We start from the raw sequence: 15,357 nt of genomic DNA, 5'->3' as shown, positions 1-15,357 counted from the left end.
GGCTTTGTGGACTTTATGAAGTTTGCGGCTCAAAGGGATGCTAACATTGATCCTGTCAATACCATGTTCTTGGAATCAGATAAGCGGGTCTCCACTCTTCGTCAGTACGACTCAGCAATTGAAACTACTCTTTTGAAAGAATCTGAGGCTACAGTAATGTATAAATTTAACAATCTCCTTTTAGTCTGCTGTTTGCAGGAAAAGGTTTAGCCGCTAGTACTGTTACTACAGTCAAAGTGAAACTACGAAGTGTTCTTGTATGGTTTCAAAATTGACCTCACAGACCCTTACTTTTCTTCTACCTAAAGCATGTACGTCTGAGGCCAGTAATCCATCACATACGGTTTCCTGGTTTTAAATGGCGATATTTGAAGTTAACCTCAGATATGATAACCAGTCTTGCTCCTACCTTTCCTTGTTGAGAAAGCGTTGTTCTTAGTTAGCCTAGCTTTGATTGCCTAGAGATTTCAGAGCTGTCTGCACTCTCTAGGAGCCCAACCATCGACTTCCTTCCATCGGGAGGTTTTGCTGATTCCTCACCCTACCTTCCTGGCCAAAAATGAAGATCCATAGCATAGGTGGTGGCCTTGGAAAATTCTCCCCCTGCCTCAGACCTTGTCCCTGTGCCCAGTTCATACTTTGAGGGCTTATTGGGCAGGTCCTCTCACCATCTCTTCTAGGCCTCTCTTTATCAGGGAAGGAGGGTAAATCTCTCTCTATGTCTGCTCATTGAACAGCAGATCCTTTGCTTTATCAAACAGGCTAACCCTGAGCTCAGTCCCAGAGTTCATGATATTAGGGCTGTGGCCACCTCCATTAATTACTTTCATTACATGAATTTCACGGATCTTGCAGGTACGATTTGGGAAGTCACCCTTGGTTTTCAAGCGTCACTATTAGAAATCGCCAGAAGCTCTTAAATTCTCCAGTAGTCGCGGCGAGGCGTTGTTCCTCCTCTGGTTCCCCTTTCTGATTCCTAGTCATTTCCTCTCCACTGCCTCAGTTATCCCCTTACGGTCATTTCAGTCAGGCTTGCCTTGACTTCTCACCTGGCTGTGTTATCTATATGTTTGTCTAAATGACACATTTAAGTTATAAGGTTTTCAATATTGTATAGTTATTTTGTTTATGTATATTTTTCATATTGTCATGTTAATTTTAAGCTAACATCAGTTTCATTTGTACATTATTGTTATTGTTACTAGTGATTAAAATAAAAAAATTCTTTTTGGACCTTCGGTCTTCTGTTCCCCTTAGAATTATTATCTCTTTAGTTTAAGAATGATATTTATTTCTCTGTTAATTTTTCACCGGGTGACACGGGACCCGATCCAGAAAAGGGATTTGGCGAGAGGAAAAATCTGGCTGGAGAGGGGACCGTGTGTCTGCTACCTCCATCATGTGTCATGTCCACTCACTTAGTAAACATCATTCTGGTGGTGATGCTTTCATGGAATACGGCTAGCGATTGTTTTGTGTGCTGTCATGAGTGGTGCATGGTTTATGCTTGGCACCTCCTGTGGGACTTTTGACTTTGGGATCTCTATGGGATAAGGTTCCGTGTTTTGTAGTTCACCCTTTTCCATACGACGACTCCATCTGATGGAGCTCGCTCTGGGGTAATAACTCCAGCATTTCATTTAGCTTTCTCTTGTATCTAGCAAGGGAATTACCTAGAAATAAGTGCTGAATGGACTTTTTCACCGGGTGACACGGTCCCCTCTCCAGAAATAGATTTTTCCTTCGTCAAAATCCCTTTTTTAGAGGGCGGGGGATTCCAATATATCGTGGCTTTTCAGTGTTCGTGGTTGGTTGTTATCCTAACATCTGCTAATATGGGGGGTCGACTGTACAACTCCCTTTGGTTGTTTTCACTGTTTTCTTCCATCCCCTGTCTATGGACATAGACTTGGAGTTTCTTCTACTTAGCCTGAGTGAGTGTCAAGTATGTGGATGTTTCTTCATTCCCTCACATTCCTGCTCTAAAACGTTGCCATGGCAGGGCACATCTGGGGCCACATTCCCATCCACATCCATGTGGAGGTTTAGAGAAGAACAATACAGCTCCTCTGATAGTTTTTCCCCTTGTTCATGTGAAGGTTTCATAGTGGATGGATCGTTCCTCAGAGAACGTTTCCTGCCACAACGATTGCGTGGATGATTGGCTAACATCTTTGGGACGTCTGTAACAGCCACCCCCCCCCCCCCACATTCACAAGGTTGCGATCAAGATCATCATCTCCATGGCTCTGTGGGGCTGCACCTCCCCTCTACCTTTTAAGAAAAGTCCCCTGGCGAACGAGATCGCCCTTCCGAGAGCGATTCTACCTCCACAGTCAGGCGAATGGCATCGATGGTGCTTCCGTGAAGGTCATTGGTGGGACTCCCGTAAATGTCTGGAACACAGCAACCACCCATGTTCATGTGAATAGTAGGCATGTCTTGCTTTCCCTCCCCCACTCACTTCTAAGTGAAACCGTTTTCATCCAAGGGGACTACGACAGGAATTTCCTAGAGTGGTCAGCATCCGTTTCTGGTAACGACCATGTCCGAATGAACTGGATCATTCTCCCAGACCCTCGTGACTGTTGTTAAATGAGTGTCATCCTTTCAGGACTCCATTCATCCATGGGTACTTCGACATACAAGTAGGACAGGAATTTTAGGTTAATTGTTCCTACTCAACTTTGGTTGTTCTTACATGAATACAGTCATTGAGTTTTACACTTGGGAAAGTTTTCCAATACATAAAGGTCTAATTGTTCCTATTCAACCTTGGGATTATCATAGGATAAATATGTAGGCCATAGCCACGAGAAGATGAACCAGTGGCCCTACGGGAGGCTACATTGTGTCTGAGGGACAGCTTCAGCTGACCTTGTCTGATTGAGACCATTCCCGACATCATGTCTAAGGGGCAGCTTCAGCCATCCCCTCCTGACTGAGTCCATTTTGGACGCATGAGGGATGAACGAGGCTTTTTTTATGGCCGCATTATATGACCATCCTTCAGTACATGCACAATATTGTCTCCTCTTTCCAGAGATTGTCCATTGCCTTCATCAACCATCGATTCTTCAGAGTTTGGATCGGCTCGAATGTATTCTGCTCCTCCATCTCTGGTTCCCTCATCCTCTCTCAATGACTTAGGTGTATCATTGGCTGGAGTCATTCAAAATTTTTGTATAAAGTGTTCGAGACTTGTGACTACTGATCCATTTATGGGGTACACAGGGAACCAAGAGTGTGCCAGGTAGAAACATCAGAGCTAGGATTAGTCCTCCTTTTTTCAAGTCACCCTCAGAACGATACGTTCTGTATTCAGTCTTAGCCAATGGCCATTGTACAACCAAGTTTTAGTGCAATTTGGAATAGCATATGAATGAAGTAACCTGGGTGTTGTAGTATAGGACTTAGGCTACGATTAGGTTAGTACATTTCAAATCGTTTAGGCTATATGATAACACTTACAATTTGAAATGCTCTACTTATTCTGAATGAGTTGGAATAGCCTTAAAGGAAATTTTAACTCAGAATGGAAATAGTTTTACTATATATTGCAACTTGAGAAGTGTTCTTCAGTTGTTGGAATCTTTTAACACCTTCAGCCGTTGGAATCTTTTAACTCTTTAAACCCTTTGATTTCAGAGATATTGGAGTGGCTGTTTTTAGTGGAAAGGAGAGGTAAAGAAATAAATTTTTGCTGTGTCCCTTCCCATGGTGGGGTGGTTGGGAACGAGCAGGCTGGTCAACTTGCTGAGTCAGCCATCACTTCCCCAGAACCCAGATGTATGTGCACTACCATATTGGTGGGATTTATATCCCTTAATAGATCAGAAAATTAAAGATTTTTGGCAGTCCCTTTGGGAAAATATTTTTACGAACCAAAAAATGTGCAGCATTACATCATAAGCGTCTGCTTGGTCATATCCTCATATGCCAAGGAGGCAAGAAACTGTTGTGCAGGTTGAGGATTGGTCATACAAGACTCACTCATGGGTTCTTGATATCCCATGAAAATCCTCCATTTTCCGATGACTATATTGTGTCCATGATTGTGAGACATTTGCTAGTTGAATATCCCAGTCTTGGAAATTTGTCCTGGGGACATGACAGAGAAGGACATTTTATCCTAGCTACAATCCTCAGTGAGGATTGTCTGAAGATTGTAATATAGAGCAGTTACAAATCTTTGTGAGGGAGGCGGGCCTCCTTGACAAATTTTAAACCATATACTGAACACACTGATTATGTATACAGTATATAGTGTATATGAATTTACAGATATGATTAAATTATATACTTTCAGATATTTCTTATATGAAGCCCTTTTTAAATTTATTTATCCTTTTAGTTTCCTATTTAATTTTAATATGACATCAATAACTTAGGTGTTGTGATGTCAGTTTTAGTAGTCATAAATCAATCAAAAAATCAATCTTGTGTACTGTTATGATATGCATGACAATCTTACTTGGAGTCAGCTAAACTTAAAATGAAATATTGTACGGTACAGTAAATCAAGCAAAGTAAAAAAAAAAGGAAAATGTGAAACTGGTCTAAAAAAAAAACACACTCACGAACTCACACCATGTAGAGACAGGAACGTCAACATTGATGAAATGCCACTTGTAGATGAAAAAAACACACACACACACACACACAGGCAAACAAGTACAAGTAAAGCTTACCAAAGAACTGTCATAAACAACATTGAGCATGAGGTAAACAAATGAATCTGGAAACAGCTGTTTTGCAATTTTGAGGGAGTTTACTTTAACATAAAGTATGTTAGTTTACCTTTGTATGAGTTTACTTTAACTTAAAGTATGTTAGTTTACCTTTGTATTCCTGTTTTATATTTATTTACAAAAATAAAAATAATTCCAGTGATATATTTGTTCCCTTTATCAACCAGAAAATTATTTTCCTAATTCTTTTGCAAGTAGGCACAATCAGCTGATTCTGAGAATGTAAACATTAGCCTACCCTACTTGAATTGATATGGTGGATGATCAGTTTTTATTATATTAAAGATGATGATATAACATAATAATAATACTGTATAAATGGGTTCAGTAAGTAAAATATTAGTTTAATTACCATTACCTGTATCTTGAATACATCTGTAATAGCCTATTTGACTTAAGCAAATGGGTACATTACTGTAAGTGTAACACCCAACCCAAATGAATAGTTCACACACAAACATTTTGTATCTCATGTATGATAATACAATATGGTAACAACTGATAAGAAAGTTGCTGTGTAAAGATACATTAATGGTCATAAAACCTTGGTAGGTCTTTGGTAAACATAGGTAGGCTACCTACTTACTGAATTGTGTTGTTTACAAGAGAGAAAAAGAGGGATTGCTTTTTTTTAAGTGTATTTACACACTATATTTTGTTACAAATATGGGGGAAAGGGTAGATAATTGCCTTTTGTGTAAAGTTTTCAGTTTAAAGTGTGATGGTTGTTGTTAATAAGTATACTGCATTGATGGTTATGTGTGGCTACAGGGTTTCCATTTTACACCCTTAACTTGCAGGTATCTAGATTTTGGAATTATCCGATAGGGCCCTTGGCTCTATTAATCTGGTAATCTCTTGATTACCAGATTAATAGAAATACTGTGAATGAAACAATTTTGAATTAGTATGGATTTGTGATGTGGTACTGTAGTTTATATGATTCTGTAAAATATGTAATAATTTTAAAAAGCTTTGTTACTCACAGTTCCATTTTTATTTAATATTTTCAGATGGTTGCATCCTCAAGGTTCACAATTCTACTCTTGTTTTATGCCCTCCTACACATCAATCACTGGTGGCTTGTAGCTGTAAGTATGATGAATTTTTAAATAGCAACAAATGGTTGATCTTTCTCATTTAGGGAAATTATTTGAAGTGATTTTATAAAAGATGACAAAACATAAACAATATTGAAGTACAGTGCATGTCAGTCAAAATACCAAACTGTAATGGATAGTGTAAATTTTATGTAATCTTACAATGAAAATGATGATTGAAGTGTAGTGAGTTCCTGGTAGTGTTGTTTTGACAGGGGACATTTTAGTCTTAGTCAGAATCGCCGAATTCCGTTGCTATGTAATTGAGTTAACAGTGATGTTTCAAAATCATGGGGTGTGGAAGATGGTAGGCTGAGACAGTTTTACTTCTTTTAACCACAGATCTTAGAATTTCAGAGCATGTGCTCTCACAGTGGAACAAGGTGCAATCACTTACAAAAATATTTGCTTAAGGAACTGTTTTTATACCGTCGCTTAACTAGGATTTCCCATTCTGAAGTATGTAATACAGTGTAATTACACTTATTTTAACCACAGATCTCTTTTAAGGGGCTTGCTGACGCCATAAGGCCCCATTATAAAGTAAATGACTGCTTCTACCTTATGACAGAAGGGATTTGCTTCAAATTTTTACCACTTATTCTACAACTAAAAATGGAAATTCTTTTGCAGGAATCTTTTAACTCTTGAACCCTCTGGTTTTAGATGTACAGTATTGGAATGACTGCTTTTAGTGAAAGAAGAGGGGGAGAAGTAAATTTTTTTGGGTGCCTTCCATGCTGGGGTAGTTGGGAATGAGAAGCTGACCAACTCGCAAAGTCAGGAGTCAGCTCCCCAGAACCCAGAAGATGCTTATTGCCGTATCAGGATTTATATCCTGCAGTAGGTCAGAAAACTAAAAAGAGTTGGTAGTCCCAGTGGGAAAATATTGCAACAAATTAAAAAATGCCATCATCAGTGTCTCCTTGGTATATGCCAAGGAGACAAGAAACGATGTTATGCAGATTGGACATTCAAGACTCACTTATGGGTTCTTGATGTCCCATGAAAATCCTCCATTTTGTGATGACTATATCACGCTCTTGACTGTAAGACATTTGCTGGTCGAGTGTCCCAGCCTTGGTAATTTGAGACGTAGGTTCCTGTCCTGGGGTTGTGACAGAGAAGGTAATTTTATTCTAACTACAATCCTTGGAGAGGATTGTAACATAGGGCAGTTATATAGCTTTATGTGGGAGGCAGCCTTCTCAACAAAATTTAAATTATACATATAAAGTATATGTAAGTATTGATTATGTACTGTTGAAAGAAATAACTGCATCAGGCATTGATCTTGTATAGAGTCTTCTCTATTTTCCTTATAATAGTTTTCTCGCTGTTACTACAACTGGCGAGTGAGACTCCAACGTGAGTCATCAGGAGGAGTTAAATTTCCTGTGATTTCCGTATATTTCTATTAAGAGTGAGTCAAATTTGGTGAGCATAGCCCGTGGGAAGTTCGTACACCGAGTAAGAGACCGCAGCACCACCCCCAGGAGAAAATCTAGCTATATTTCTGGGCCCGACCTGTGTCACCCAGTGAAATGGTTCCAATAGCACACATTTCTAGGTATAACTATTGCTAAATATACCAGAGAAAAAAGCTATCCATAATGCCGGGGTTACTACCCCCGGATCGAGCACCATAATGGTGTCGGTATGCACTAGGGGTGAGTGGAAGCCACTATCACAGGTCTTCATCCTATAGATCTCTCTATTCTCAAAGTCCCAAATTTGGGTATGCTGTACTAAGGATTGCCTCCCGCTCACCCACTAGGTCTCCCACGCGACCGCCATTTTCATTCCAATCTTAGCACAGCTACGAGAACACGTAAAATTTGGTTATGTGATTGTGTTCCGTTTTTTGGCAGATCATCATGTCCTCCACCGAGAGTTTCCCACCACCTAAGTTGAGTACTATTTCTGATTGGTTTGTTTAACGCAAGAGGCATCGTATTTATGAATTGTACGTTAATATTGTATGTGTGCCTTTCCCGTTTTCGACCTTCAATCTCAACTTTTCTATTAAAAGAACGAATTCTCCTAGTTTTTATCTATACTCCATTCAGTTTGGAGCTTAATTGGAGAATTTACCAGGTCGCTGGTAGGAGATGAGGAACCGGGTATCACAACAGAACTAGGCTCACCCTTTTCTGATAATAGAATTTGAGTCTTTTTATCTGTCTCTTTCCTCCACCAGCGAGCTGGTTCCTTCTCGATGGTGTAAATTATTGGATCATGATGGTAGCTGATATGTACACTCGGCAAAAAAAGTGAAGATACAGTTTTTTTAAATCTTCGGACATATATTGCTCAATAATGCGACATCTGGCAACTTTAGAAAGGGGAGGAGCTTCAGTCTTAGTGTGTTGGTTATTTGCTTGACCTATAACTTTCAATCATATTCTACGATTCTGACATCATTGATACTTAAATGCAGTAGTAAGCTTTACAGTATTCGTTCAAGTTGTAATTTGCAGCAACAGTTCTGAGCAAAATAAACATTTTTCGACGTAACCTACCAATTAACCTTACACAAATGAATTTATGACACCACAATGAACGGAATGCTTGCATAATTGGAAACTCGATCTTCCATAGTGAAATCAAGAGTTAAATTTGAGCAATGTCCAAGGAAAAACGTGGGGAACAATAAAGGAATGAATGCAATGTTACGATGAGGAGAGAGAGAGAGAGAGAGAGAGAGAGAGAGAGAGAGAGAGAGAGAGAGAGTTGCTGTTGTGTAAGCCTAGGCCTATATGTAGAGCTAGTCATTTCATTATTTTTTTTTTTTTTTGATTGAGCGATACTATATTTGTATAGTATGTTTTAGCAATGGAGAGAGAGAGAGAGAGAGAGAGAGAGAGAGAGAGAGAGAGAGAGAGAAACTATGGCAACGTCAAGAAACATCCAGTTACTTGTGTTTTCCCGCTGAAGTGCTCCACACATCATAGAGAACGCTCTTGCAGATTTAAATAGATTTGGTCAACTTACCGTAGCTGTCGCAACATTTACTGCCATTAATTCCAGCTGACTTTTAACACAGTGAAATACAAATATGAATGTGTAAAAATTAAAGAAATTATCACTACCTCGTATGATGATGCAATAATAAGCCTGTCCATAACGGAAAACGAGTAAATATTGCCGTTCTGATAAACAGTACTACACCGAGATATCCATACACTATCTTTTAGATCTCTATGAACGAAGTCATCTGAGAAATTCTGATTACTTCGGACATGCATGGTGTTTTTAAGTATCTGAACGTTTTTGTTTTGCAGATTTAACATATATGATATAATTTGCATTGTATTTTTATATTCTAGAGTAAATTTACCGAGATTTTGTGTTTTCTGTAAGAAAAAAATTAAAATTCGATGAACGAAATCTAAAGAAAACTGTATCTTCACTTCTCTTGCCGAGTGTACAAGGATGGATGACATGTCCATTCCTGGATTAATTTATGCATGCGATTCGGCGTCAGGGGAGGTCATTTTGGGTACCTAATGTTACCAATATAACCCGTGTTTCCTGGACCTTCTCTGCCGCCGAGTCAATTATGTATTTATATGTGTATTTATATAGGTTTAATCCTAGGGTAACCCACATCACGAATGGTTGACTCTTATATTTTGGTTGTTCATATACTAGGTAGTTTTATTTCTAATATAAGGTAGTTAACTAGCCTAACCTACCGAGGCTAGGCATGACAATGCTCTTACACGATGTTCAGGCTACCTAGCTCTCCCGACCAGGCCGTCTTACGGTTTTGGGGGAGGAGGGTTAGGCTAGTGAGGGGTTCCTCCGTTCACACTTAGCCCACCTGACCAGGCCGTTAGGTTTTTGGAAGGTGAGGTTAGGCTATTGAACGAGTTCCTCATTCACATTTAGCCCACCTGGCCAGGCCGTTAGGTTTTGGAAGGTAAGGTAAGATTAGTGAGAGGGCTCCTCACTTCATATTTTGCCACCTGACCAAGCTATCTCGGTTTTGGGGAGTGTGGCTGAGTTAGGACGAAGGTCCTTCTCTCCCCACACCAGTGGCATTAATCCTGGCCTTCCTGACCAGGCCAAGTAGCTTTGGTTTTTGGCGGGTAGGTTAGGATCAGTTAACTCCGTATTTTCGTGTATGTACCCTAGTCCCGCTTTTTTACCTTAACGATTAGAATTTGGCGACGTTGCCTGAGCGTTGTCCTCGTAAGAGGAAAGTCGTTCGCTTGCGTTCGGCACCCCCGTAAGGAGGTTATAGTCCGCGTCCGGAGGGTGCTACCCACCTGACCGGTCGCTATTTGCCGGGTTTCCGCCACTCTCTACCTTTCCCCTACGGGCGGTGTTTCGTTAGCTCGCTTCTAATTGCTTTTAGTAGTTAGTAGCTGGAGCGTCGAACATCGTCCGTGGATGCATAATAACAGTTACGATATGTTAGAATTCACTTCTCCGCCGGGCTAGTCTGATTTTTCGTTGTTTTTTGTCCAGTTAACCACTCCGGTGGACATGGGTCACGGTTGTTGGCGGTTTCCATTATATGGTTTCCGCCCTGGGCGTTTGAGAAGGGGCTATATGCGACCCCCCTACTCCGCCCCTATTACGCCGTTCCCATATTATGAGACACAATGAGATTTCAGTGACTATTCACGGCGGGGTGTCATAGAGTACCTGTTTATAACATATATATAATAAGTTAACCATTCGGTAGTTTAAGCTATGTTTTAGATTCTTGCTGCCGGACTCTGTTCCGGCGGGTTTTGCCTTGTTGATTCACATGTATCATCACCCATAATCTATGTTAAGGTAATCTGTGGCCGCCGGACTTAGTCCGGCGAGTCTTGCCTTAATGATACTCATGTACCATCATTTCACTTACAGATGGTACGTTGTCAGGAGCCAGGGTGCTCGGCCGTTCTCCAGCAACCGTGCGGACACGAGGTGTGCCGCTCGCACTCCAGCTGTGCAGTGCATGTTGGGGACCTGACCGTTTGGCACCCGGACAGCTGTAAAATTTGCTACGCTCTTTACGAGCTGGTGTCCAATGAGTCGGTAAGTGATGGGAGACTGCTAACCTTTAGTCCCCTTTTTTGATATTGATGGCTCATATGGATATATACGAAAATTGGGAGAATATTTTCAGTAAGTCCTACCTTCTCTTCCAGTCTAACCCAGCAATCCGTGCCTCTTCGCTGTCAACCCTGAAGACCTGGGTTGGCGGATTTGGGAGGAACGTTGCATCTGGCAACCCCTACGTGCTCTCGGAGGAGATCTGTAATCTCCTCTATCCTGGTGCCCGGATCTCCGCCGCATTACCGAGGGAGTTGGCCGCCCCACTCATCGAGAAGATCAGGCAAGAGACGCAACCCTCCCAAGATGACAACCTGTGCGGAGAGGTGGCGGAAGAGGTGGCAGCTATTAACATCCACCTGGAGCCCATGAGCGTGGATGACCAACAGGGAGAAAGTAGGGCGGTAAGTGAGGCAGGTGAGGTTAGTTTAGATAGGACCTTATTTAGTTCACCTTCTTCTTCTTCGTCTTCCTTCCAGGGATTTCAGAAGTCAGCTAACCTTGTGGACAGATCTCGGTCTGTTATGCCCAAGGTGAAATCTCTGAAAAAGAAGGACTTACCAAAGTCCTCTAGACCTCAAAGGTCTAATCCGCCAGCTCCCTCTAGGTCGTCACTAGCTCCCAAACCGGTGACGTTCTCAAGTAAGGCTACTCCCTCTTCTAAGGGGTCGAGGTCCAGAGATCCAAAGGCTAAGCCCCCACAGCCTAGCTTTGACTCTGAGGCCTTCGTCGAACTGCTGATGCAGAAAATCGACTCCAAGGTAGAAGCTAGGCTACATGATCTTTCAACTCACGTTGTCACAAGCTTGCAGACCTCCGGAGAGTCAGTGCTGTCATTGGCACAAAAGGTACAGGCCCAGCAAAGCTTGCTCTCCGGATTCATCCGATCCGGAGCAGCACAACAATCACATGTTGTCCCGGATGCCTCCAAACTGCCCCCCTTTGATAAGGGAAACCCATGGCGGCTGGCCCTGCTTGCTCCCCTGCATAATGGCACACTGACTATTGAGGGTTTGGGCACTCGTCGTCTGGAAGAACTGGAGTTCTTTCCAGCCAACCTAGTGCCTCCCTATCCAGGCTTTGTCAGGTTAACGGAAGAAGCCTGGATTATGTCTGACAAGCTCCCGAAAGAAACAGTCATCTTTCCCAGGGACCAAGCTCAATCCACCCTAATGCGCGCTCTCACTGAATGGGAGTGCGAGAACACGAAGCTTACTCCCTTTAAGGGAAGTTTTACGATGTTCTCTGTAGGTGACGCCATCCCTACCCCCTGCACTACTAAGATTGCAGAGCTGACCCTCCAGGCTGGGATAGATGGCAAGCCCATGCCTCAACTCCGGGAGAGAGATTCTACCTCCCTTCTCTTCCCCGGAGATTCGGAGTGTTGGTTGGGAGCTCCGGCAACTTTTACGGTGGGGAAACTCGATCCCGAGTGTGCCTCCTCCCTGTTCAGCGAGCAACTTCCCAGAATTCCGGAGGCTCTGCTCAAGGCGGAATTTGAGGCTAAGTGCAGGTTGAGTCGCTCCCTGCATTCCGTCACCATCTCAGAGGTAACGGCATTAGCTTATAATGACGAACCTCTGTTTCAGGTCCTCACGAAGTCGTTATTGGCTTCCTTCCAATCGGACCTTTACGACTTTGTGGTAGCGAGACAGAACTGCAGGAAACACATCTTCGCAGACACCACCATCAGACATGAGCCCAATAGACTCATGAAGAGCTCTATCTGGGGACCTAACCTCTTCCCAGAGGATGAGGTCAATAATGTTATGGCAGAGGCAACTAGAGCAAACCAGAGTCTCCGCTCTCGCTGGGGCCTTCCTTTTAAGAGGAAGTTCTCTGAGACCTCCGGACCTCAACCTAAAGAAAGGAAAAGGTTCAGGAGATTCCAGGGCTTTAAGAAACCTCAGGCTCAAACAGTGCTTCAGGCGGTACCAGTCTCACAGATCGGCCAGCCTTCTACATCTCAGTCACAACCTCAGCAGCAGTTCGTACTGATGCAGCTGGCTCAGCAAGCTTCTGCTCCGCCAGCCTTCGTGACGTCCCCAGCTTTCAACGCCTCGTTTGAAAGCCAAGGGGCGTTTCGAGGCTACAATAGGCATGCGAGGGGAAGCAGGGCTAGAGCCGCCTACAGAGGTAGAGCAGCATCCAGACCTCTCTCACGTGGAAGAGGAGGCCGTGGAAATAGAGGAAGTAAGGCCTCTCCCCATCAATGAGACCCCACAGGTAGGCGGGAGATTATACCTCTTCAGGGACCATTGGACCTTCAGCCCATGGGCCCACAGCATAATCTCCAAAGGTCTGGGATGGAGCTGGAGCAAGGGGCCTCCTCCGCCAGTCAGATTCCATCAACATCCATCCAAAGACTTACTGGACTTTGCAAAAGAACTTCTGCAAAAGAAGGCAATAAAGAAAGTCAGACGCTTGAAATTTCAAGGCCGTCTGTTCAGTGTCCCGAAGAAAGACTCAGACAAACAAAGAGTAATTCTGGACCTGTCTCGTCTCAACTTATACATTCAATGCGACAAGTTTCGCATGCTTACAATCTCGCAGGTACGGATCCTACTTCCCTGTGGGGCCATCACCACCTCCATAGATCTTTCAGACGCATATTATCACGTTCCGGTTGCGAGAAACTTCTCCCCTTACCTAGGGTTCAGACTAGGAAAACAAGCGTACTCGTTCAGAGTCATGCCATTCGGGTTCAACATAGCGCCCAGAATCTTTACCAAACTGGCAGAGACAGTAGTCCAAGAGCTACGGGCCCAAGGGATTATGCTGGCGCATATCTGGGCGATTGGATAATTTGGGCATCCAACGTCAAGGAATGTCGAAAAGCAACTTTCACAGTAATCAACTTCTTGGAATACCTTGGTTTCCAAATAAACAGGAAGAAATCCGTCTAGTTCATGGCTCAATTTCAATGGTTGGGAATCCAGTGGGACCTAAACACACACAAACTGTCCTTCCGCCAGCCAAAAGGAAGGAAATAGCCAAAGCTACCAGACAGTTCCTCAAAAACAAAAGAGCCTCTCGTCATTGCCCAGGAAAGAGTTCTAGGCTCTCTTTAGTTCGCTTCAGTAACAGACTTGCTGCTAAAAGCCAAACTGAAGGATATAAACAGGGTATGGCGGAAACGAGCCAACAGCAGAAACAGAGACAAGCTGTCTTTGATTCCACAGATATTGGAGTTTGGCAAGGTCAGTGCCTCTTCAATTTCCCCCTCCATCACTAGTGATCCATACGGATGCTTCCCTAAGCAGATGGGGAGGATACTCCCAACACAAGAAAGTTCAAGGAACATGGTCGACAGTATTCCGCCAGTTCCATATCAACATTCTAGAGGCAATGGCAGTATTTGTAACACTAAAGAAACTGCGTCCAGCCAGACAGATGCACATCAGACTGGTGCTGGACAGTGCAGTAGTGGTGCATTGCCTGAACAGAGGGGGCTCCAAGTCGAGCCATATCAATCAAGTAATGATCGCAATTTTCTCTCTGGCAAGGAAACATCTTTGGCACCTGTCAGCTACCCACCTGGCAGGTGTTCAGAATGTCATTGCAGATTCACTGTCCAGGACAACCCGCTGGAGTCGGAATGGTCCTTGGACAGGAAGTCGTCGAGTGGATTTGTCTTCAGGTACCGGGTCTCCAGGTAGACCTGTTTGCCACAGAGAGCAACCACAAGCTTCCGTGTTACGTTGCTCCCAATCTAGATCCTCTAGCTCATTCCACAGATGCGATGTCAATCGACTGGAACAGATGGCACAAACAGATCCCCAACCCAAGGTTGACACAAGTAGTGCAAACTCGGACTGTGTCAGCTTCCTCAAGAATTCTGAATGCCCTAGCTTTATGGACTTCATGAAATTTGCAGCGCAAAAAGATGCTAACATTGACCCTCTTAATACACTGTTCATAGAATCAGATAAGAGGGAATCTACTCTCAGACAGTATGACTCAGCAGTTAAAAAGTTAGCATTATTTCTGAGGGAATCTGAAGCTCATGAATTGACCACGAACCTAGCGATCTCTTTCTTCAGATCATTATTTGAGAAAGGATTGGCCACTAGTACTATTACTACAACAAAATCTGCGTTGAGAAAAATGATTTTACATGGCTTTAATATTAACCTTACAGACTCATATTTTTCGTCAATTCCTAAAGCATGTGCTCGTCTTAGACCAGCAACCCGTCCACACACGGTTTCCTGGTACTTAAATGACGTACTTAAATTGGCATCAGACACTGATAACGAATTATGTTCATACCTGAGTATGTTAACCCTTAAACGCCTATTGGATGTATCATACGTCGACTAAAATTGTCTGTTGGGTGCCAAGTGGATGTACCGTACGTCGACCACAAAAAATTTCAACCTTCGGTCAACTTTGACTCGACCGAAATGGTCGAAAAACGCAATTGTAAGCTAAAACTCTTACATTCTAGT

General features: G+C 42.9%; 1 protein-coding gene across 1 annotated transcript in view; it reads left to right on the top strand.

Annotated features, from left to right (window-relative positions):
• The window catches only part of Start1 (Steroidogenic acute regulatory protein-like), a 437,354-nt gene that overhangs the window by 148,669 nt on the left and 273,328 nt on the right, over window positions 1–15,357 (top strand). Inside the window, 1 exon segment of the mRNA XM_067119201.1 lies at window positions 5,765–5,842. Coding sequence (XP_066975302.1) covers window positions 5,765–5,842 — 78 coding nt within the window.

Source organism: Macrobrachium rosenbergii, chromosome 16, assembly GCF_040412425.1.
Source record: "Macrobrachium rosenbergii isolate ZJJX-2024 chromosome 16, ASM4041242v1, whole genome shotgun sequence".
NCBI classification, from domain to species: domain Eukaryota; kingdom Metazoa; phylum Arthropoda; class Malacostraca; order Decapoda; family Palaemonidae; genus Macrobrachium; species Macrobrachium rosenbergii.
Note: the sequence above shows the minus strand (reverse complement) of the source record. Positions and strands in the feature narration are given on the sequence as shown.